We start from the raw sequence: 25,710 nt of genomic DNA, 5'->3' as shown, positions 1-25,710 counted from the left end.
TAACACCATTTTTCTAACAGCATATGCTTACTTCGTGTCTTTTTGTCACATTTTGGTAATTCTGGCAATACTTCCAACTTTTTATTATTATTATACCTGTTAAGGTGATTTGTGATCAGTGACCTTTGATGTTACTATTGTCATTGTTTTGGGTCATCACAAAACCATGCCTATACAAGACATCAAACATAATTGATACATGTTGTGGGTGTTCTGACTGTTCCACGGACCAGTTGTTACATCATCTCCCTCACTTTCCTCTGGCTTCCCTATTTCCTGAGATACAATAATATTGAAATTGGCCCAGTAAATAACCCTACAATGGCGAATGGCCTCTATGTGTTCAAGTGAAAGGAGGAGTCACACCTCTCTCACTTTAAATTGAAAACTAGAAGTGATTAAGCTTAGTGAGGAAAGTATGTCAAAAGCCGAGATAGGCTGAAAGCTAGGTCCCTTGCACTAAACAGACTTTCAAATCTCATTATTCAAGAAATATATTTTGTGGCCCTATACCTGTCAAACACTGTGATTCTTCTGATGGATCTGGGCAAAGTAAATTAAAAACCTTTTGGAGGGGATTCACCATTCTTAATGCCATTTAGAACATTCGTGATTCATGAGAGAAAGTCAAAATATCAACAATAACAGGAGGTTGGAAGAAGTTGATTCCAGCCCTCATTGATGACTTTGAGAAATTCAAGCCTTTAGTGGACCGTGGACCAAGTAACTGCAGATATGTGAGGGAAACAGCAAGAGAACTAGAATTAGAAGTGGAGCCTGAAGGTATGACTGAATTGCTACCATCTCAGAATAAAATTTGAATGGATGAGGAGTTGCTTCTTATGTGTGAGCAAAAAAAAAGTGGTTTCTTTAAATGGAATCTACTCCTGGTGAAGATGCTGGGAACATGGTTGAAATGACAACTAAGGATTTATAATATTACATGAACTTAGTTGATAATGCACGGCATGGTATGAGAGGATTGACTCCAATTTTGGAAGAAGTTCTATTGAGGGTAAAATACTATCAGGCAGCTTCGTATGCTACCAAAAAATCTTTTGTGAAAGAAAGAGTAAATCTGTGCAGCAAACTTCGCTGTTGTCTTATTTGAAGAAATTGCCATGACTACCCCAGCCTTTAGCAGCCACCACTCTGATCCGTCAGCAGCCAACATCATAATTAATTAGTTGTAGTAATTAAGACAGTATGATACTGATTCAAGGATAGACAGATATCCTAATATAACAATCTACTGTTGTATAACAATAGAGCTGAAGGAAGCAGTTAAAAGAAGACCCTAGCCCCACAAATAATTGTAAATGTGCCACATTTCAGAGGTAGTGATGCAGATTTGGGAATTGGGGAGTGCTGGGACTATTGCACATGTGTATACTGAGAAAAACTATGTATTTATCTCACATCAAATATAGAAAAATCAGTTACATGTAAATTAAAGGCCTAAATATGGAAAGGAAAGCTATATCCACATTTTAGAATAAAATATAAGGAAGTCTCATTATTATCTAAGTTAGAAAAGGATTTCTTGAATAACTTAGCAAACACAAATAGTATAACAAAATATTGATACATTTGATCCTATTACACTGAAAAATTAGTGCTCCAAAAGACTCCAGGGATAAAATGATAGAGCATGACAGGTTGAGACTATACCTACTACATGCATAACCAACCAATTAATTTCCAGGATTTCTGGGGAATTTCTACAATAAAAATTTTAAAATGAACTCAGAGCTAGGTATTTTATCTGTAGCTATTATGAATGGGATTACTTTCTTGGTTTCTTTTCCAGATGGCTAGCTGTTGGTGTATAGAAATGCTACTGATTCTGTGTGTTGATTTTTATATCCTGCAACTTTACTGAATTTGTTTATCAGTTCTAATAGGTTTTTTTTTTTTTGGAGTCTTTAGATATCTCTAAATATAAGAAGATCATATTGTCTGCAAACAAAGATAATTTGACTACTTCCTTTCCAATTTAGATGCCCTTTATTTTTTTCTCTTGTCTGAGTGCTCAGCTTGAACTTCCAGTACTATGTTGAATAACAGTGGTGAAAGTATGTATCTTTGTCTTGTTCCACATCTCAGAGGAAAGGCTTTCAGTTTTTCTCTATTCAGTACGATAGTAGCTATGGGTCTGTCATATATGACTTTATTGTATTAAGTTTTTCTAAAAGTAACCAGAGAAGTGAAAGATCTCTATAATGAAAACTATAAAATATTGATGAAAGAAATTAAAGAGGACACAAATAAATGGAAAACTATTCCATGCTCATGGATTGGAAGAATCAATATTGTTGAAATGCCCATACTATCCAAAGCAATCTACAGATTCAGTGAAATCCCCATCAATATGACAATGACATTCTTCACAGAAATAAAAAAAATATCCCAAAATTTATGTGGAACTATAAAAGACCCTGAATACTCAAAGCCATCCTGAGCAAAAAGAACAAAACTGGAGGAAACACATTACCCAACTTCAAATTATACTACAGAGCTATAGCAACCCAAACAGCAGGTACTGATATAAAAACAGACACGTAGACCAATGGAACAGAATAGAGAACCCAGAAATAAATCCACACATCTGTAGTGAATTTATCTTGGATAAAATTGCCAAGAACATACATTGGGGAAAGGGTAGTCTCTTCAACAATTAGTGCTGGGAAAACTGGATATCCATATGCAGAAGAATGAAACTGGACCCTTATCTTTTACCATATACAAAAATGAAATCAAGGTGGACCAAAGACTTAAATCTAAGACCTAAAACTATGAAACTACTAAAAGAAAATATTGAAATAACACTTCAAGACCTTGATCTGGGCAAGGACATCTTGAGTAATATCCCCAAAGCACAGGCAACCTAAGCAAAATGAGACAAATGGGATCATATCAAGCCCAAAACCTTCTGCACAGTGAAGGAAACAATCAACAAAGTGAAGAGAACCCACAGAATGGGAGAAAATATTTACAAACTACCCATTTGACAAGAAATGAACTACAATATATAAGGAGCTCTAACAACTCAATAGGAAAAAATCAAATAATCTGAATAAAAAATGTGCAAAGTGTCTGTATAGACATTTCTCAAAACAAGACATACACCTGGCCAATAGGTATATAAAAAATGCTTGACATCATTATTCATCAAAGAAATGCAAATCAAAACTACAATGAGACATCCTCTCACCACAGTTAAAATGTCTTTTTATCAAAAAGACAGGTAGTAATGGATACTGGAGAGAATGTGAAGAAAGGGAAAACCTTGTACACTGTTGGTGGAAGTATAAATTAGTGTAAACACTATGGAGAACAGTACGGAGGTTCATCAAGAAACTAAGAATAGAACTACCATATGACCCAGTAATCCCACTGCTGGGTATATATCCCAAAGAAAGGAAATCAGTATATTGAAAATTTATCTGCACTCCCATGATTATTGTAGCACTACTCACATCTACTCACAAGATTTGGAATCAACCTAAGTGTCCATCAATGGATGAATAGATAAAGAAATTGTGGTATATATACATAATGATATATTATGTAGCCACAAAAAAGAATGAAATTTTGTTGTTTGCAACAACATAGATGGAACTGGATACCATTATGTTAAGTGAAATAAGCCAAGTACAGAAAGACAAATCTCACGTTTTCACTCATATGTGGGAGCTATATATTGAAAACAATTGATCTCAGGGAGACAGAGAATAGAATCATGGTTACCAGAGGCTGGAAGGGGTAGCCGAGAGGTGAGATGAAGTGAGATGGTTAATGGGTTCAAAAATATAGTTGAACAGAATGAACAATATTTGATAGCATGACAAAGTGATTAAAATCAACAATAAGTTAAGGTATACTTTAAAATAACTAAAACAGTGGAATTGAAATGTTCTTAACACAAAGAAATGATAAATTCCTGAGGTGACAGATACCGCACTTTCCCTGATTTTATTAATTCAAATTGTATGCCTGTATCAAAATATCACATATACTCATATAATTAAAAATTTTAAAAATGAACCCATATAGTAGAAAATGGCTTTGGATTTTGGTGGGGGTGAGGGATAGGTAACAGTTAATATACAGTTGGAATCCAAATGGCAAAAAACAAAAGAAAAACCAACATACGAAAAGATGTAGATGTTCAGCTTCACAAACAATGAGAAAAATATATATTAAATTCATGGCAGACTACCATTTCACTCAGCAAAAATGAAAAAACTCTTGACAATACATATGATATTGAGAAATCTCATATACTCTCAGTAAGGTTATAAATTTGCCAATCACTAGAGACATTAGGCAATATCTAGTTAAGTTGAAGTTTTGATATTTTGTTCAATATGTGTAAATGTTTAGATGAGAGTTGATTTCCTTAAATGTGCATACTGTAGTGTTGAAACGATCTTTTAATCTTTTAAAGTAGTTCTTATATATTTCATTGGCAATAAAACTGGTTTATTTTCCCTCGGCATTCTCTCTTTATTGGGGTTATGTCATCTAATTCATTAGTATCTTCTTTGTGGTTTAACCCTTTGCACTTGGATGTCGAGTGTGGATAATGTCAAGTGGATGATGAGAAAAAAGCAAGGGAGTGCAAAGGGTTAAAGGGATTATGCTGATGCTATAAATTTGCTCTCAATATCTAAGAGTATGTTTCTTTTTCTTCCTTTTTTTTTTTTAGCCACCACAACAGAAGGGTGTATGTTTATTAATGCAGGAGATTGTAGTAGTTCTACAAGCTCTCTCTAGTGGGGATGATAATAAAAAAGTAATATAAATTCTGACATTTTGTCTTATTTTTATCTCTGTGACTTTTAGATTGCCTAGTGGCTTTTACTAGAAAGTCTAGTGATTTTTTTTTTTTTTTTTTTTTTATCACCACTAACCTTCTTGTGTGAAAGAAGCACCCAAATTGGGGAACACCTAGAATTCTTTAAGAATTACCTCTGTGGAAAAAATAACTTTTTTCCTGATAATGTCATTCTTAAAATCCCTCCAGCTATTAAGAGTTCCCTTTCTGGTAACTTTAAAGTGAGTATCATGTTTTCAGAAGAATACATGCCAGGAGGGAATGTAAAGATGTTCTTACTGGATTCAAATAGCTGTTCCTCTAATTAATGTTTTATCAGTAGAATATGAATTTTTTCAATGGCTTCTATGATGAAACCTGTTATAATCTCAATCATTTTGCTCTAAACTTTTGTTACAGTGTATACTTTTTCTAGCATATAATTTACCTTTATTACTCAGTTATGTTAGTAAAGCCCACCCTGCCAGGGCATGCAGAGGAACTTGTTAAGTGTTCATTGCATTATAGTAATTTAATATTGAATAATATTAAATATTGGATAATATTGAAATTAATAAATACAGAAGTATCACCCCATAATCCCCTGACCAAGGAGAGAGAACTTGAACCAGAAGATCTTCATCTTTCCTCAGGCCTGGGTTCCAGTTTTGTCTTTATAGATAGTTTTGCAGAAGGGACTTTATAAATTTTCACTCTGTTCCCAGGATAGTAAATACCACAAAGAACAGATGGGAAGCATGGATGCTTCTGGTCATGATAAATTCTCCTAATGGGGTGAATTATAATGTTGGAACATTTGGAATTATAGCAACAGGGATTCCTTTTTTATTTGAACTAGAAGAATATTAAAATGAGATTAAGCAAGCTTTTAGTTATACTTACTATGTCCCGTTTCTCAAGGATTATGTGTTGAAACTACTGATGAGAACTTTGTTTTTCCATTCTTTCTGTACTTCTTCAGACCAGATGGAGACTATGCATCTTCACTTAATGGTGGAAATATTAAAAGCATTGAAGGAAATTCTTCTGGACACTTACCAAAGTTCTGCCATGAGTGTGGGACTAAATACCCTGTAGAATGGGCCAAGTTCTGCTGTGAATGTGGCATTCGAAGAATGATTCTGTGAACAAAATCCCAAAAGAAAAAGAGCCAAGTTCAGAGTTTTATGGTTATTGCTGCTTGAACAGCTAGAGCACTTCCTCTAGTTATTTTCTGCTAAAAATATTCAAAATACCTTTTTCAGTAATTTTTGGAGCATAATCTTTTGGCTATGTAATGTGTGTGTGTATATATGTGTACATATATTGTATATAATAAATACCTGATACCCCTCCTTGACTGTGCCCTTCAAGGAAATATTCACTTAACTGTCAGAAATAAATGGAATCATTAATTTAGGTATTATTAATACTTTTCTGTTGTTTCAAAGCACATTAAGTGTACTTCCATAATCTTTCATATTCTAGTGCTTAGTCCTTCAAGCTTTAGGATAATCATAACTTTGAACAAAAATTTGAGTAAATATTTCTATTGTGCCTGTCTTCAGGTACTATCATAGTAGATGGATGGTGGGAATTTTGTAAATGAAAAGAATGTTTTTAGTTACTATTAGGGATGAGAGGTCATTTTCCTGTTGAACTCTTTAAAACTTGTTTTATGAATCCTAAAAAATAAGAGAGAATAAAAACCCCTATTATACAATTTAAAGATCTTTGCTCATTCTGTGAAAATGTAATTATGCCATTTCCTTTTGAGAAACATACGCATAAGACTAAAAACAAATATATCCTATTTATAATGAAATGTTTTCATTTTATCTCTATGTATGAGTTGAACATATATTCTTTCTACTTCTAATTATGTTTTCAGGTTTCACTTTTTTTCCCATAACCTATCTGAAGAGTAGTTTTAATTAGCTACTTCATTTTTTGTGGTATTTGAAAATGTAATTATTTAGCATAAAATGCCCAAAATCCCTTGCAAAATTTTACATGTTTTTGTATCTGAATTTAGAAGAAATTATTTTAATTCATTTTAAAGCAAACCACCTCACTTAATAAATAGTGGTTGTGGTAATTATTAGTACAGAGCATGCAAGTAAAAAATATTTGAATTTTGGTTCACTGAAGTAGTTAAATGTAGTTATGATAGGTTAAGAGAATATCTAACTTTCCTACTCAGTTTCTTCTTCAGTGTTTAATGTTGAAACACCATTCACGTCACAATAAAAAACCACTGATAATGTATTATGCATAGCTGACTTATTATGTATACAAACATACACAAAAATTTAATTATTTTTTCTCTTTAACTTGACCAAAATACATCTTTTCATCATCATTGTCATCTTCAATGTAATAATATTTAATAGTAGATCTCCTTGATGGCTTGTGCAGCCATATTCAGTAATACTGTAGTGTTTTCTTTCTTTTGTACCTGAGAGAGCTTTGATCTTATTATAAAATTACAAGCAAATCTTTTAGATTCTATGTAATTTTTAGCTTTTTGCTTTTGATTATGGTCAACTGTAAGGATCAATGTAAAGATTTTTGGCTTGTAATTTCTCTGACATTTATTTATTTAGCTTTTTTCCGTTATTTTTTGTTTGATTTGGGGATGTAAATTTAGTAGTAATAGGAATTATCATTGTACTTACAGTTTCTTACTTATTTTTTATTAGTTTTTTCCCAGTTATCTTTATTCAGTCATATTGGTGAAAAAAATAGTTCAACTAGAATAAACTGTAGCAAATTTAGAAGACTAATGTAAATATTAAATTTCCATTTTAATAACTTCTGTCCTAATTGTTATAAATCATATGAAGAAGAACTTTAATCACTTGTTTTATCTAGGACTGAGCACTATTTTCTTTCAAATATTTTCTAGGACCACATAATTTTTTGTCTGCTCAAGGAAGGGGTAGATAAATGAGTTTAAATTAAATAATTGGCACATATTTGTTTCTCACTGAATTTTACAATAGCAAATAAATGCTATACCACATGGAAATGAGATGGTAAGAAATCATCCAATTCCAGAGCTCCAATTTTTACAAACAGTAGGTAAAATAAATTTATGACTTATGAAACATGTTGTGACAATGTATTTAAATATATTGCATATTTTATTTTCACATTGACTTGTGCAATAGTTTGGTTTTTAAGTAATCTTCCTATGCATCATTATTTTATTTTTATTTATTTTCACAAGTTTTCAACTGTGGTATAATAAAAAATGATTGTAATCTTAAATTAAAAATGTAAAAATTGCTAAAATGTTCCAAAAGTTATTAGCTTGAAAAAGTAAGTTTATTGTGGCTACTATTGTTTCTTGTCCACTATATGTTTTTTTATTGCAAATGACATTTTCACTTTTGAAGCTATTCAATAAAGACTTGAAGCATAAAAATACTAGTTGGTATTCACTGATGTCTTTTAGCCAGACATAGATATAAAGGATAGGAACCCACTGAAATATAAAGAAAGTATGCGCCATCAAAAATACAGATTTTTAGGCCGGGCGCAGTGGCTCACGCCTGTAATCCTAGCTCTCTGGGAGGCCGAGGCGGGCGGATCGCTCAAGGTCAGGAGTTCAAAACCAGCCTGAGCAAGAGCGAGACCCTGTCTCTACTATAAAAAATAGAAAGAAATTAATTGGCCAACTGATATGTATATAAAAAAATTAGCCGGGCATGGTGGCGCATGCCTGTAGTCCCAGCTACTCGGGAGGCTGAGGCAGAAGGATCGCTCGAGCCCAGGAGTTTGAGGTTGCTGTGAGCTAGGCTGACGCCACGGCACTCACTCTAGCCTGGACAACAAAGTGAGACTCTGTCTCAAAAAAAAAAAAATACAGATTTTTTAAAATGAGAAATCTGTATTTTTATACTGTCAACTTTTAAAAAATGTATTATCTTTTTAGATTGAAGTGTTTCATGACTTCAAGGTATTATAAATATGTTTTCATTAAAGATTTTTGAGGCATAGAAACATTTTCTTCATGGCCAATAAAGTTTAGCAATTGAAAACATTAATGATGTCAATTTTAATAGGAAACGTGGATATTTCTGCTTAAGTACTTATAAAGTTTAATGGCTATTTGTGATGGATTTAATGATTTAAATCATCTCCATATTTAGAACATTAAAAAGGAGTTACCTAGTGAAAATATCAGATTAGACATGTTTAATTTGTACTCAATTTTCCTTTGTTTAGAGGTGAACACTTACGTTGAAGTTCAGGAAATGAAAAAATAACAGACGTATACTGATACAGAGTCAACAGAACTTTTGGGTATTTATTTTCATTCCATGTATGTATGTATGTATTTTATATGGTAAGTATATTTTTAGTACTAAAGTAGGTGTTTTTTTTTTTTCCAACTCACTATATTATTGAATAGAGCAATGGATATTTATTAAAACAAAGTTAATGATAGCCAAACTCATTTTCATTTAGAAAATTTGTAGTTAAATATTCAGGATGCTCCTTATTTAACACATTGACTGCCACACTAGAAAAAAGTTTTTTTTGCCTTGGGGCCACAGTGTTTTGTTACAAAAATAGAATAAAAACTTTGGAAACAAAATGATCCTTTCTAATTTAATGAAAAATTTGTTACTTTTTATTGTTTTCTGTGCATGAGTTAAATGCAACTTGAAAAATAGTTCTCATGGCTCCCAAGGTGAAGAGATATGTGAGTTACATATGCTTCACAATGCCCTGGGCTCAAAACCAGTGTGAGTTAAATAGAACTCATATGGCAGTTAATGTGTTAAGTACAGTTTTGCTTAGTTTATATGTGAATTGCTTTTTTGCCACTAGAGGGTGCTTTTGGATAATTTAATACTACTAGCTTCCAATTATTTTAAAAGCCTCTCAGCAATATAGATAGGTATGATTTTTTTTTTTTTTTTGACCATATGAAATTGCAGAGGCAAAGGGTAGATTTTGGGGGATTTTAATAATACATATGTTGATATCTTAAAAACCTAGTTGAGCTTATTTGGGGCACCAGCATTGTAATAATTGATAAAAATATTTAATAGTTACACTTCACAATATTTTGTTAGCAAAATTACACATCTAAAGCATGCCATATTCACAGCACAATTCACAATTGCAAAGATAGGTAACAAACCTAAGTGCTCGTCAACTGATGAGTCAATAAAGAAAATGTGATATACGTATAACGTGGAATACGACTCAGCCATTAAAAAGAATGAAGTAATGTCTTTTGGAGCAACTTGGATGGAACTGGAGGCCATTATTTTAAGTGAAGTAACTCAGGAACAAAAAAACCAAACATCACATGTTCTCATAAGTGGGAGCTAAGGAATCATGGTTATACAGAGTGACTTAATGGACATTGGAGACTCAGAAGGGGGAAGGTGGGGGAGTCGGGATGAAAAATTACCTATTAACTACAATGTACACTATTCAGGTGACAGGTACACTTAAAGCCCAGACTTCACTTTACAATTCATTCATGTAACCGAAAACCATTTGTACCCCTTCAAGCTATTAGAATTTTTAAAAAGCATATCACTCATGTACAAATACTCCTTTAAATATTACTTTACACTAATATTTATGCATCTAAAGCATATCATATTTTCAGCACAATTTATCTTTTGAAAATCCTATGTTTGGTGAATTTTCTGTTTTAAACTTCACTGCTTCAAAATCATAGAGTTTAGTTTTCCATCCTTTATTACAGCTAGAATAGTCATGTGACTTGGGGCTACTGATCAGACTTGAATTCTGAAACAAGTAACGTGGAGCAGATACTGTGCAGTCTGCGCTTCCTAGTGAGTACTAGGAAATGTTAGTTGTACAACAGTTAAGTAAGTTACAATCTCCTCTAAGATACTAATATTTCATCTTAGTTGTACAACCATTTAATAAGTTTTAATCTTTTAAGGATACTAATATTTCGTCTTAGTTGTACAACTTAGTGATAATTTTATTTAAGATAAAGATCTTTTTTTTTTCCCTAATGCTCTAGATTAACTTAACATTACCTAACATATGAGAGTGGGAACTATTTAAATAGTAGCTAATAAGTGGACCAGCTAATGTGAAGTGCACAAAGCTAAAGCTTTATGCCTACCTTTAAAAAATGCTTCATATACTCTTCATGCTATGAAATGCTGGGGATCAAGAGAATAAATAACATGTGATTAAGTCCCTGCCCTCAAGTTGATATAACTTATTTGGAGGGAATGATATATAAACAGGTAATTACAACTTAGGAAAGAAAGAAGTGGTTTATTTTAATGGAACTTTTCTTTATTATGAAGGTACCAACAAAGTGCTGCAGAAGTATTGAAGAAGGACACGAGTTATACAGCTGACCATTTTCTGTTTTTTTTTTCTTTTTTTCTTCTCTGTTTCAATGCTTAGGCAGAGACCTGAAAGAATATGAACAAGAACCGCATTACCTTTTAGTGGGGAAAAGGGAAGTGGCAGTGGAAAGAATGTGTGTGTGGTAGGACCTGTTGGATTTGTAAAATGTGAATAGCTTCTACAGTCCTGAAGACTGAGGAAAAGCAACATTGAGTAAAAGTTATTGATGATTCCATCAGTTCAATCTTATATCCCATAACATAATCCTCCCCTCCTTTCCCTCTTCACAAACACCTCTATTTCTTTGCTTATTTTGAATTTACAGCAATTAGGCTGGGAATAGGAGATAGCCAGTGGTGCTGAGTACTGTTGCATACACTTGACAATGAAATGCTGATTTTTCACTAATCAAATCAGCAGTATTAATTTATTATAAAACTAAAAGCCCTCCATGGGGCATTAAGATGAAATTTAAGGTAGAATATATTTCCACCTTATTTAGTTATGGTAGAAATATAAATTTATAATAATTTTTGAAAAGATTGGCTAAATTTACTTTAAAAACCTTTAAAATATTGATGCCTTATAACCTAGTAATTTTATTTCTACAACACATTTCTTCTTAGGGAAACAATCTGAAATACAGAAGAATATTTATGCAGAACATGATTAATAATGCTATCTAGTGATAAAAATTGAAGTAAGTTTAGTAAATTAGTCATAAAAGCAATTGTGAATAATTTTAATGGCATAACAAGGCTATGCTTTATTGCTAGGAGGAAAAATTAAAATAGTGCATGTGTATAAAATATGATTCCAATTATATAAAAAAGTATACAGATAAAGGCTGGAAATATATTCTAATATATTGTGCTTATTTTTACTAAATGACAGTAAGTTAATTTTCTTTAAAGTTTTTATATTTTCAATTTTTAAAGGAATGCATGTTTTATAGTCTTTAAAAAGCAAAGAGTGGTTTTTCAGAATTGATCACTATCATGTGACAGTATTTTATCTAAAATTGCTACCTCTTCCATTGTTTTCTTTTTTTTTTTTTTTTTTTTTTTGAGCCAGAGTCTCACTTTGTTGCCCAGGCTAGAGTGAGTGCCGTGGCATCAGCCTAGCTCACAGCAACCTCAAACTCCTGGGCTCAGCAATCCTACTGCCTCAGCCTCTCGAGTAGCTGGGACTACAGGCATGCGTCACCATGCCCGGCTAATTTTTTGTATATATATATTTTTAGTTGGTCAATTAATTTCTTTCTATTTTTGGTAGAGACGGGTCTCACTCAGGCTGGTTTCGAACTCCTGACCTTGAGCAATCCGCCCGCCTCAGCCTCCCAGAGTGCTAGGATTACAGGCGTGAGCCACCGCGCCCGGCTGTCTTCCATTGTTTTCTAACATTCACAGATATAGATGATACCCTTGTATCATTTAAGCTAGGTTCTTGTTATAATACCTTTATTGCTGAAAGTGGTCTTGTCAAGTCTAGGTATAATTTTAAATGAAATTATTTTTCCTAAATTTCATTTAAGAGAACACTCTAAAACAGGGTTTTGGGTTTTATAATATTCTTGCCCTTTTTATCACCTATGATTTGAGGAGTCCAAAAATCAAGTAAATTTTTACTTCATAAAACATAAAATAAAAATTAAACTTGATCTAAATATTTACAAGGTGTTTTGCCATGCTGTTGTTGAGCTGGGGGAAAATATATGTGTATCTCTATATATCCATATCTATATCTATGTATTAAACATTTAGATCTGTTTTCACATATTTACCTATTTAAAACTTAAAAAAAAGTCTTCTTATTTTCTTCTATTATTTTAGTCAAGAAGAATTCTTTAAGAACCAGAAAAGTTTTTAAAAGTATATATATTTTACTACTTTTCCCAAACTTATGGTCCTTATAGGGAAAACTCATATAAACTCTGCAAGAAATATTAGGAATTTAAAAGTTTGTTTTAAACACTAATTATTGAACTGTGACATGCTATTCAATTAACTATTAATTTGAAATTTTAAAACAATAGGTTTTTCAATAATGTCTTAATAAAGACAAAATCAGAGCATCATTTGAATGAGCAACATGTGCTAGACTAGTCTGTACCCTCCCTGAGGCACCAAAGGTAGCAGTGGCAGAGAGTCAAGAAGTGACACCCTTATTGCAAGATGTAGCCTGTTCCCCATGACAGCACTTTAGCTGACTATACTCCGCTGGAGTAGTCAGTGATTATAATTTGCCATTGTGTCTGTCTGAACAGCCTCCAAACTTGACTATCTGGCTCTCCCAGGGATTCTGTGAATTTCCCAATAGCTTTTAATAAAGTCCTTTTTGTTTAAATAAACTATACTGGGATCTGCTATTTGCACTCAAAAATTCTTCAACAAATAAATTTGGTATAATCTCATGCTTCCCTTTTAAAATGTCTGTGTAATCGGGGAAATGTTAAAACCATATTCTACCAGAGGGAATCTTCAATATACCGAGTTAAGACACATTTCTTATCCCAATCATATAGTGTTAGATAATCACAAACTGAGTTTTAAGAAATATGCTTTGAGTAGGATTATACCTATCTTGTGGAACTAATTAAAGGATTATCAGAAATACATATAAAATCTTTGACATAATGTCTGATACTTAATAGACTCTCAGTAAAAAATATCAAGTATTATATAATTTTAGTTATATGTGCATATTATATGTTGATCAAATATTTAATTTCTGCCAGGCAGTGAATTATTCTAGGTGCAGTGAACAAAGCAGTCAAAAATCCCCGCCCTTTTGAAGTTCACATTCTAGTGGAGGAAGATTGAAAATAAAGACAATGAATAAGTAAATGTGCTTTATATTAGACTGTAACAATGCTATTGAAAAAAGTGGGGGAGGGGGCATTAAATGAGTGACATGACGAAGAATGGAAGTGAGTTACAACTTTAGGTAAGGTGTTTAGGAATGATTTTATTGAGAAAGTGATATTGAGGATAGACCTGAAAAAGTGAGTGAACCATTATTATTTATCTTTTTTGTCTCCTACACTTAATTGTTTATTGGATTATTTCCCCTTAACTTGTAGTGCTTTCTGTTAAAGAGTATTCAATATGGCTGAAATGTGCAAGTGGATAAGAAAGTATTTCATGCAGAGGATAAAATAAGTGCAAAGGCTCCGAGGTGGTAGCCTCGTACCTCTGGAATGGTATGTACATGGAGATGAGTTAAAAATTAAGTCAGGTAACCAGGCAGCCAGATTGTGTCTGCTGTAGAGGCCGTTAATTACTTTGGCTTACTCAGGGTAAGATAGGAATTGATCCAGCTTGAACATATGATCTGAATGTATGTTCTTTGGCCCCTAAATTAGTGAGATAAAAGCAAGAGAAAATGGTTGTCTCTCACTCTTCCCTAAAGTGGCCACATGTATTGATCAAATTAAGTATTCTTAGCACTCAGCTTTCAGAAAAGTATTAATATTACACTATCTAATGTAGAGTTGGAGCCACTGGAAACTTCCTTCCCACCTGAGTATAACACAAAAGGAGCAGTTTCCTAACTTCGCAACAGGTGCCCTCCAGTCTAATCTTCCATCCTTACACCCGCTTATTAAAAATAAAGCCCTATTTTCTATTGACTCATCTACTTTGTCTTGCTAAGAAGGCAAAGTTAGTCATTAATTCTACTTTCTTAATATAGTACCTAGTGTTCATAAACAAACTTATCTTTCATTCTTATTTGCTCATTCATCAGTGTTAAATAGTAGAACCTTTATATATAAGGGACAGAGATTCTTCTAAGTAATCTTGAGAAAAGGGATTTGACAGAAGGTGCATGTGGTTTAGAACTGGAAGGTCATTAGGTCCTAAGAAATGTCCAAACATCAGTCTATCTGTCAGCCTCTATGCTTCTCTTAGCTCATCTGTCCATTTTCTGTTATCTGACTTCTTCACTCACTACTCTGTATCTCTTTTGCTACTCTACTCCTTCAGCTTGCCAGTGTCCAACTTAATTAAATTTTATAACTTCCTATTTCAAGCTGATAAATACGTATCAAAATTTTCTGATGATAGTGTGATGAGTAGTTTAAAAAGGCAAATTCAATGCACCTATTATTTGCATAATACCAACTTCAGAAAGTAAGTTGATAGAAGCTTGGCTAGCTGAGTTACACAGAAGATAAATTAAGAATTTTAAAGGTGAGATTTCAAAAGTTTCTACATTCACAGAAGACATGATCTCTATTTTGCAGATGTCATTACTATGTAGAAAATCTCCATCTACAAAAAGCTAGAACAAGTGAGTTTAGTACAATCATAGGATACAAGGACAAGATACAAAAGTCAGTCATTCTTATATGCCAGCAATGAACTGTACAGATTTGAATTTTAAAATACTGTTTCTAATGGCACATATGTACATACACATCAAAATAAATAGTTATGCATATATCTGACAAATCATGTGTAGGATGTATATGCTTAAAACTATATAAAACACTAATGAGAGAAGCTAAAGAAGATCTAAATAGAGAAATATACCATGTTTCTTTTTTTTTTTCTTTTTTTTTTTCTTTGCCTGCAGAAAATGGACTTTTCTTTTTTTTTTATTTTTTTTTTATATACCATGTTTCTTAATGCAAAGGATAAACATAGTGAAGGTATCAATTCTTTCCCAATTTAATTTATAGACTTGAGGTAATTTGTCGAAATTCCAACAGGCATTTTTACTGATTTCACAGGCTGATTCTAAAGTATATATGGAAGGCAGAAGAATTGGAATAGCCAAAATAACTCTGAAAATGAAAAAAAAAATTGGAGGACTCTAATGACCCAATTTCTAGACATATAAAGCTATAGTATTCAAGACAGTGTGGTATTGGACAAAGGACAGACCCATAGATCACTGGAAGCATGTAGAGCACCCATAAATACACCTACACAAATACGGTCAACCAAATTTTACCGAAGTGCAAAGGCAATTTAGTTGGGAAAGCATAATCTTTTCAACACATGGTGCTGAAACAATTGGATGTACATATGCAAAAAAATGAAGCTTGATACATACCTTATGTTTTACACAAAAATAACTCACAATGAGTCATAGACCTAAATGTAAAATATTAATAAAAACTATAAAACTTCTAGAACAGTGATTTCAACTGGAGATGCTTTTGTCATCTCTTGGGACGGTATTCTACTAGTGTCTTGTGCCTAGAGACCAGGAATGCTGGTAAATATCCTACAGCGCAGCTACCTGCACAAAAAAGAATGTTAGTTTCTTAGTTTGGGTAAAAATACCATGGTTATCTACATTTCCCTTAAAGGAAAGGAAACTTGGTAAAGGGTATATGGAAATACTCTGTACTGTCTTTGTAACTCTTTTGTACATCTAAAATTATTTCAAAATAAAAAAGTTAAAACTTGTTTATCACCACTTTAGGGCAGTAGAGTACTTCATAGTCAAACATTTTGTGATAATTTCATAATTTATTTCTCTGAAGACTTCATGTACTTTAGCTGAAGTATTGTTTTGATGTCTTGCAAAATCACTTTAATTCTTTGATTAAATTTATGAAATGTGATAATATTGCCAGTCATGGCTATATGTTGAAAAATTGAGAACAGTAAAATATTTTCAAGTGTCTCCTCTTTGAAGGGGTTTCATCTTTTATCTAACTTATAATATTTTTCCACCAATCTTTCTGATTTCTCATAGAACTTGTTTTCTGAAATAATTTTGTTCCCTTGTCATTGACTGTTTCCGCTTCTGGAGTATCTGCTCCGTGAAGGCAGGGACTTCGTTGTAGCCCTGGGACCTGAACTGGCACATTAGAGATGGATGCTTAAATTCTTGTTAAGTAAATGAATTATCTGTATTTGCGTTGCATCTTCCTATTAAGTAATCTGTATTCAAAAGCTGGAGCTTCTTTAAACACCCACTTGGCTGTGAACAGATTAGTCCCAATCCTGGTATCAGATAATTTACTCAGAGTGAAACTAACACCTGTTTCTTAAGCAGAAAGATGTACTGGCTTACACATTAAGATTTTTCATGGCAAAAGACAAATTCATACTTTTTCAAAAGAAAAGATAGAATGGAAATATATTTGTCTTTTGCCATGAAAAATTTTATACTTTTGTGATAGATCATTCTTGTTCTACTAGAAGGCTTTTACCACACCTGATTGAATGCTCTGCAAAGTGAGCTGTTTCCATTTATGATAATATTTGAACCACTTCCAGAATATATTATAAGTTTTTCTGTCCAATTGAATTTTGGGGTAAAATGTTTTCATATGAATCAGATTATTTCAAATGTAAGAAAATTTGTGATGAGCATTGAAGGTGGAAATTGGCAAGCATATGTCCACCTCTTACATGGTAGCACATGGCAGGTTTTATTAAGAGTTACTTACTGCTCAGTTGAGCTGAGCAGTGGAGACACACATGAAGGAATGATAAGCTCCACCTGGGAAGGTATGAGAAGGCTTCAGAAAGGATGGGACCCTTAGACTGTGTCTTGAAGAAAAAGGAATAAATCATCAAGCAAGAGTAGCAAACCCTAAATTGTAAATGTTTCCACTTGTCTTAACTCTCTTCATGAATAATATGTATAGAAATTAATTCACTTTTAAAGTAGTATCTTATAGAACACTAACCTCTCCCCAACTTAGAAAATTTCTGCCTTCTACAGAAAAATCCACTTTCTCACTGTTTTTTATGTGGAGGATGAAAAACAAACCCTTCCTTATTCCACAAACAAAATAATGATTTAGCATCTTTCTCAAATATTTAGCTAATTTTGTGGGTCTAGGTGAACAAATATATTTTTATATTTAGACATTAAAAACTGTTAGAATTGACAATTATCAATGCACCTACTTATTTTATTGTCCTAAAATATTTTCATAGATTCTGTTATTTGGTCAGAATTGAAGCTGAGAGATGTTCACAACAAATAAAATTTAGAAATCAAAGAAAATTTCATGGATATTTTGAAAACACAAAGCTGTGGGGTCTGTCTTAAATAAGGTGTGTTTTATTTTCCTATCATATCTTTAAGTAAATTATATTTCAGTGTAGAAATGTATTTCCTAGACTATTTGAATGGAGTTTGATAATAGAATGGCATAATGCAATTCATCTTTACTAATTTACTGCCATATGTCTAGGTTTTCCCATTAGGAGCTGAAGGGAAGATAAAATATCATACATTCCTTTTAGGGAGAGAAAACATTTTAAATAAATTACTTAAATAATAACTATATTTAAAATAAAGTACTAAGATGAATCCGGTCAAATAATAATGCATGATACAGGGAATTAAGTGCTATGGGCAATCAAGGGAACCAATATTAACAACATCTAGAATTACCATGGAAGTCATAGAAAATGAGGAAAAAGGAATTGAGATGCCCCTGGAAATGTGAGCAGGATATGCATAAAATTGGAAGAACTTTCTAAGCAATAAGAACATAATAAAATTGTGAAGACTGCATTATAGAGCACCATAAAGACTGTCTGACTGAGAGCACAAGATGTGTGTTTCTGGAGAAATATTAATATAGTGTAGAAGGGCTGACACAATATACTTAAGCTGGCTGTCCGTGAAACTATGGCCTAATGCAAAGAAAGTAAGGCCTAGTTCAGGTTTCCCATGGATGAACTTTTAAAAAAATTATCTCAACCTTGAAAAGAGTATTTCTTTTAGCATATTCCTTGAAAGCATTTTTTAAAAGACTTTTAACTGAAACCCTTTGTATAAAGCAATATTCCCCTTGCTATTATATGAACCTTCTATTAATTATATTAACCTTTTGTTAGTATAGTGGTTTTTACGTAAAAGTGTGTTCTGTAGTCAAATAAGTTTTGGAAATGCTAAATTAATGTTAAATTTTTTTGAAGCTATATGAATGAATTTTCAGAGCCTTTAATATGCTTATATGATTTGTGAATCTCCAAGAGAAAATTTAGCTGATCTCAGAATTTAAAATCTTTCCTCTTATTTCTTTTTTCCTTTCTGTAGCATTGGTAAGGATTAGGGTTTCTTGGAACAAACTTTAGAAAATGATGATTTAAAGCATCTGTATACATACTGGAAATAAAATGTTCACTGAAACAAGTCTCTAATTGAGGAGTAGAGATACTAAAAATATAATATCCAAGATCATTATTAGCCAGCCTACTTTGCTAGTGGCTAGGAAACAAAGAAGGGAAATATAACCATAAATATGTGGGTAATTTAATGCAATTCATCTTTACTAATTTACTGCCATATGTAAATTCACAAGCATTTGGCACACAGAATCTGTTGCATAAACTTTTTTTGTAAGAATTTTCTCTAAAATTCAAATTTATCTTAACCAAATGATAAAAACCAAGGAAGAAAATTTTAACTCTTTTAACAAGATTTCAAAAAATATTGCCTCTTATTTTGCCACAATCTCAGAATTTTTTTTTAAACAATGTTACAGATAGCCTCCAAGGAAATACTTTCAAGGACAGTTTCAAGAGTTTACCTTTAGAAACAATTTCCTCATTTCTCTACCTGATGCTTTACCAATAGCATCATGAGGATAAAGCTGTACCACATACTTGACCATATTTTATGGTTTATGGTGGAAAGAACACAGCTTACTTAGAAAAGTCCATCTGAAGAAAGAAAGAAAGAAAACTTGGTAAAGAATCATTTGCTCCTAAAAAGTGCTAGTCAGCTCCTCTTCTGGAGTTAGCAGTGATAATTAAACAGAAATAATACTGGTGGACTCAAAGCTCCATTAATGGGGCAGTCCAGTGAATGCAGCTATCTGCACCAATGAGGATGAAATGCCATTTGAGTTGGGGAAAGTGAGAAGGAGCAGGAAGGTGTCACCACCACACATTGAGGGTGCCACCGGAGCATCTTCTGTAGATCAAATAAAGCAAGTCAGCATATAACTAAGCAAAAACGCAAACTGGGAGATGTTTTAGGGCTTTGGTCTTTCTAGAATAGTGTTTCCATTTCCCTTTATGAGTAAAACCTTTTTTTTAATTTAAGAATTTAACATAGAAAGTAGTGGTCCTGCTCTTACATAGTTTTGGGCCCCTGGTGTTGTGGTAATAAGGTATTAAAGGTCATATATTAAATGGAAGATCAAGTAGTGGTGTAGCATTAAAAATCTTGTCTTAAAAATTCTGGGATTTCATTAAATGGATCTGGCGGTATTAATACATAGGTAATTTATTTTATCAAAGGAGAAATGTTATCCAAAGTAAGCAATTTGAAGTACTGTATGAAAATATTTTTATATACAGATATAGTGTCAAAATTAAATATACACATTCCATTCATTGAAAGGCTAATATATATTATTCTCTTAAAATATACCTCCCAAATTGCAAAATCATTTAGACACGTTTTATTATACATAAATGACAAAAGTAACTCAGAACTAAGGTTTAACATCCATAGACTAGGTGGATTTCTATTTTTTTTAAAAAAGTGTCCCTTTTTTTTCATTTTAAAACATTTGCTATACCATGTATTGAAGGCATTTTGTTATATATTCATGTTCAATTACATCTCTTGATATCTCTCTTAAGTATCTTGGACGTCTTTATGCTCTTGCTTCTTTAACGTGCATGACTGTCTTGTTCTCATGGGCATTGTCCAGAGGCCACTGTTAACCCTAAACATCTCCAGCACAGCAGATGAGAATTTCTGTTCTTAATACAGTATATTGATTCATAGTGGACCATAAAATTATTTTAATAAGAAAGCAGTGTAAATTTTGAATTCTGTAACCTTTACATACTTCATAGATTTGATGTCTTCTCCTGAAATATTTAAACAGGTTTGAAAAGTATTATTGCAACTGATAACTTACATGAATTGTCTTATAAAACTCAGTAAAGAATTAATACCGATTGATATACGTCCACATACATATGAAATAGTTTGTTGATTGCAGCATTCAGTTTCCATTGCTTGTATCCATTTTCTAGTAATATAATATGGATTTCTTAATTTCTCTAATCCATTTTACCAGGATGCATTCAGTAACTTCCAGAAGGCATTCCACTCCAAAAAAAATTTCATAAGCAGATAGATTCTTGGAGGATGCAAGTAAAGTTCATATGTTTTTATATTGCCACTCCATATTTTTCAGTGTTCTTTAGTGCCCCTCAAAATTTTATTCCAACAAGTTTTTATCTTTTGTATTAGTCTCTTTAGGAAACACAAGCCATTCTGTTTTTTCTGTTCCTTTAAAGATTTATTTTCTTCCTGGAAAAATAGATTTTAAAAAGTTTTTTAACTTCACATTTTTATAAAAATGCACATTTTTAAAGATTCAATCTTTAATTTCCATCATGTTATGTTACACAGAAAATTTGGTATAATGAAAAAGGAGAATGATGCATGATATTTTTAAAACTATGATTTCTAATTGTGATAATTGATATGTAGAAAATTCAAGGTTGATATGGTTTAAGATTTAGGATTTATCAAAGAGCTATGTAAGCTAGCTGCTATATTCATACTATAACAATGGACATAATAATACTATTTAAACTTTAATGATAAAGATAGCTGTATATTACTCGAATTTATTTTTAATATGGAAAATGTATTTTTAGTGGAAGGAATAAATTACACAACAATATTCAGATTACTTTAGCAAAGATAAGGAGGACATACCTGATTGAGCTTGTGTCCTAAAGTCTACCCCAATAATCAAGCTTTCACTGGAGTATGGCAGATAACTGCCTCATAAGCTAGTTTTTAGCACCTGACAAGAATCTTAAAGAGAGCTACCTATACAATCTTTAGAAAATGGAGAAAAAGATATGTTACGTAGAAAAGACATATAAGGGATTAGCTCTGCATAGACTCAGCTATATTCCTCTGAGCCCTCTGACCTGGGGGAGTGGGATTCTACAGGGTAGGGTAATTCTTGATTTAGATAACAATCAGTTATTAGGTATTTTCTAGGTCAGGTATTGTGCTCAATACTTTAAATACAGAGCATCATTTTATCTGCTTAATAACCCTATGAACATGATGATTTCTCATTTCACAGATGAGGGAACTGGTCTACAAAGAGGATAAATAAACTGTTAGGGTCACACGTCAAGTAAGTATAATGACTGAGTCTTGAACTCATCTGTCCTATGTTCATTTTAGTCACAAACTTGGATCTCTTAGTTATATATTTAGTAACATTAGCACATACCTTTTGAATAATACATTTCAAAAATTAAACAACAGATTTCAAAGATAAATATGTGCAACAAAATTCATATATTACTTTTAGTGAAGGTTCCAGGATGTTTTAAAAGTACAAATTGAAGTTGAACTTGACTAAGCAGATTTTTAATATATAGATGTAAAAATTTCATATTTTCCTCAGAGGCAAAGAATGAGCACTCATTAAAAGGACAAAAATAAGGAGTCTTGATTTTATTTCTGTAATCCTGGGAACATAGATATTATTTCCTTTTGCTAAACTTTCTTTCCAAATTCTTCAAATTCTTTTAGTCAGAAGCCATCAGTACATTTATATTGCTTTTACATCATGTGTTCATTTTCATTCATTCCAAATCTTCCATTTCATATGGAATTCCTAGGGTTTCCCGAGTCCCAGGGTGTGCAGCCTCACCCTACTTCTCTAAAAGGATTAAGGAATTTCCATGCTCCATATATATATTAGTCAAATAACATAAATAATAATGAAAATATTAAAGAAGAAGCCATCACTCTCATGAACCAGATGGGCTCATTTTTTTATGCTCCACCTTAGTTAATACATACCTCATTTTAAAGATTAATCAGATTCAATTAGGTGTTCTACCTTTTTAATTCGTATTTTCCATATTGCTATATGATTTTAATAATATCTGATAGTTTGTATATGAATATATGTAAATACTTAAAAATTATATATTATTTACACTATACAATCCATACTAATAAGTGTAAGATAGATCCTCCTTGTTTAATTTTTATTTCTTTACAAATGATCAAAGATTTTTTTTCTTTTTTTTTTTTTTTTTTTTGAGACAGAGTCTCGCTTTCTTGCCTAGGCTAGTGTGAGTGCCGTGGCGTCAGCCTAGCTCACAGCAACCTCAAACTCCTGGGCTCAAGCAATCCTACTGCCTCAGCCTCCCGAGTTGCTGGGACTACAGGCACAAGCCACCATGCCCGGCTAATTTTTTATATATATATATTAGTTGGCCAATTAATTTCTTTCTATTTTTATAGTAGAGACGGGGTCTCGCTCAGGCTGGTTTTGAACTCCTGACCTTGAGCAATCCGCCTGCCTCAGCCTCCCAGAGTGCTAGGATTACAAGCGTGAGCCACCGCGCCCGGCCTTGGATTTTTTTTCTTTATGTACTTGTTTTCTAGTTTATTTTCAACTATATAAATTGTTCATTTCTTTTGCCCATTCTCTATTAATGTTTTAATGTTGTTTCTTTTTAAGAAAATAATACTCTGATATTTACCCTGGCTTCTTCTATTTTAAAATTGTGTTTTGTTTTTTTTTTAATGTAGTTTAAAGGAGTCCAGAGGTACCTCCCTTCTCCTTTTGTTAACATTATACTGAATATTTTCAAAACTAACCATAGTAAAGAAACAATTTAAAGAGAAACATTATGGAATTAAGTTGAGTGAAAAGTTGATGAGCCATAAAGAAAATTATAGTTACTCTTACCAAATTCTTTGTTGGTTGGGCTTCACTCAGGGAAGGAGATTTTCTTCCTTTAACCTTAAAAATAAAGTCACATTTAGAATATGGAATAGTAATCTTTTATTGCTCCTCTCATTGTTTGTAATTGCTAATTTTCATATTATTTTCAGCTCATCTAATTTATATGAGAACCTACTTTAAGTTTCTATTGTTAAGATAGTAGAATACTAATTTCATTTGTAAATATAATGTCAGGGAAAAGGAAGGAGTGAGAGAGGTTAATCTGAATACCTTGGGTCTATAATTTTGTAGGTATGCTTAGCAGTGCATTCATTGCCGTGAGGTCTAAAAAATTAACACAGAAGGGTATACTGACAGACAAAAAACTTGAATTTAAATCAACACGAAAATAATGTTTTCTTGAAATTGTCAAATTCTGGCCATATATTTTTACTAAGCTTCACTCAGCAGAAGCAAAATGAAATAAAACAATAGTCAAAAGTTCATAGCACATCTGGCTCATGGAGCAAATTCAGTGTAGCTGACTGTCTTTAACATCTTGCCTTATCATTTCAAGAAAGGGTGAACTGTATTGTTATTTTATGTTGTAACTTAATTTTATGTCAAGATTTAAATTATTCATGCATTTCCTTTCTGTACAGTTAGTTGATTTTGGAACCTGGTGATTCACACACAGCTCAACATATATGAGAAGGAGTTGCAAAAATATAGCATACTTATGACCTTTATTCTTTCCTAGGCCATAGGTGTTATCAATCAATCATCTGTTTTACACTCTTTTTAGCTGAGCCCAGACTCAAGGCTTATAATCAACATAGTATTTCCAATAGTCATAACTAATCAACTGAAGGTGCAAGCAACATTAAACCTATCAGCCATTCTTGCATTAGACAGAACTTTGAAATCACTATAAGTAGGATGTATTTCTGGTAGACTAGAGTTTAAAGTCTTCATGAATCTTGAGCTGAGACTTGAAGGATGCATAGAACAAGATAGATCAGATTTACTAAAAAAAAAAAAAAAAAAAAAAAGCCTAAAAATTCCCTTTAGGGGACAAATCTAAAAAGGGCCCAAAATTTAGAAATAAGGCTGGCAAATCTAGCACACTAAAAGAAGACTGGCTCCCATGAAGTATGTAAGGCAATGATAAATAAAGCTAAGTTATATAATCTCTATTTCAATCACTGTCAACAGAGTTCAAAGATAATCTTACCATTTTACCTTCTATGGGAAACTACTGGTACTCAAAGCAAAACAAAATTATTTTTTAAATTATAAAAATGTTTTTTAAACCACTTTGAAACCATAAGAAACCTTTTGACTTAGGGTGACAGCTGGTAAAATCTCTAAGAGGGGAATAATAATAATAAAAAAATAATAAAACATCACATTAAATACTGAAAACTTTTTAGAACTAAGTCCTTTACTTGAATTATGCCATTTAATCTTTTCTGCATTTTTCAGTGTAGCTCAAGACAATGCCTTCCAAATTTTGTTTTGTTGTTTTTAGTTAATAACTGCTAGTAGAATAGTAAGAAAAAATAGTTCTATATGTATCAAAATTATTAAAGCAAAAAAAAAAAAACTATTGGACATATATATACCCAGTTTTACCAAATAAAGATGTATGTTAAATACACTAGAATTCCTGTTTTATCGACTAGGAGTTCTTATAAATGTGTACATATATAGATTAAAACTAGTAATAAGTTTTACAGATAAAAATTTGCCATTCCTCACCCAATATATCACCTTAGACTCCTTGGAAGTTATTATGGCAACGAAGTATTCAGTCACTTATTTTTTACTCCCCTTTCACAAACTGTTAATTCACGGTAGC

The 25,710-nt window shown here is 32.3% G+C and overlaps 2 protein-coding genes across 4 annotated transcripts in view; one reads left to right on the top strand and one right to left on the bottom strand.

The window, feature by feature from the left end:
* Positions 1–8,249, top strand: part of ZC2HC1A (zinc finger C2HC-type containing 1A) — a 56,485-nt gene extending 48,236 nt beyond the window's left edge. For 2 of the 3 annotated variants that reach the window (XM_012740024.2, XM_012740023.2), the window contains one exon: positions 5,802–8,249. In XM_012740024.2, coding sequence (XP_012595478.1) covers positions 5,802–5,967 — 166 coding nt within the window. In that variant the 3' untranslated portion in view covers positions 5,968–8,249. The remainder of the gene's footprint in view (positions 1–5,801) is intronic. The other variant, XM_076005204.1, reaches the window with a different exon arrangement.
* An 11,869-nt stretch (positions 8,250–20,118) lies between these two features.
* IL7 (interleukin 7) overlaps positions 20,119–25,710 on the bottom strand; it is a 46,132-nt gene continuing 40,540 nt past the window's right edge. The window contains exons 5-6 of the mRNA XM_012740020.2: positions 23,874–23,927; positions 20,119–21,445 (exon numbers count right to left, since the gene is read on the bottom strand). Coding sequence (XP_012595474.1) covers positions 21,326–21,445; positions 23,874–23,927 — 174 coding nt within the window. The 3' untranslated portion in view covers positions 20,119–21,325. The remainder of the gene's footprint in view (positions 21,446–23,873; positions 23,928–25,710) is intronic.

The sequence above is a fragment of the Microcebus murinus genome, chromosome 7 (assembly GCF_040939455.1).
Source record: "Microcebus murinus isolate Inina chromosome 7, M.murinus_Inina_mat1.0, whole genome shotgun sequence".
Lineage (NCBI taxonomy): Eukaryota > Metazoa > Chordata > Mammalia > Primates > Cheirogaleidae > Microcebus > Microcebus murinus.
This window is presented reverse-complemented; position numbering and strand designations above follow the sequence as displayed.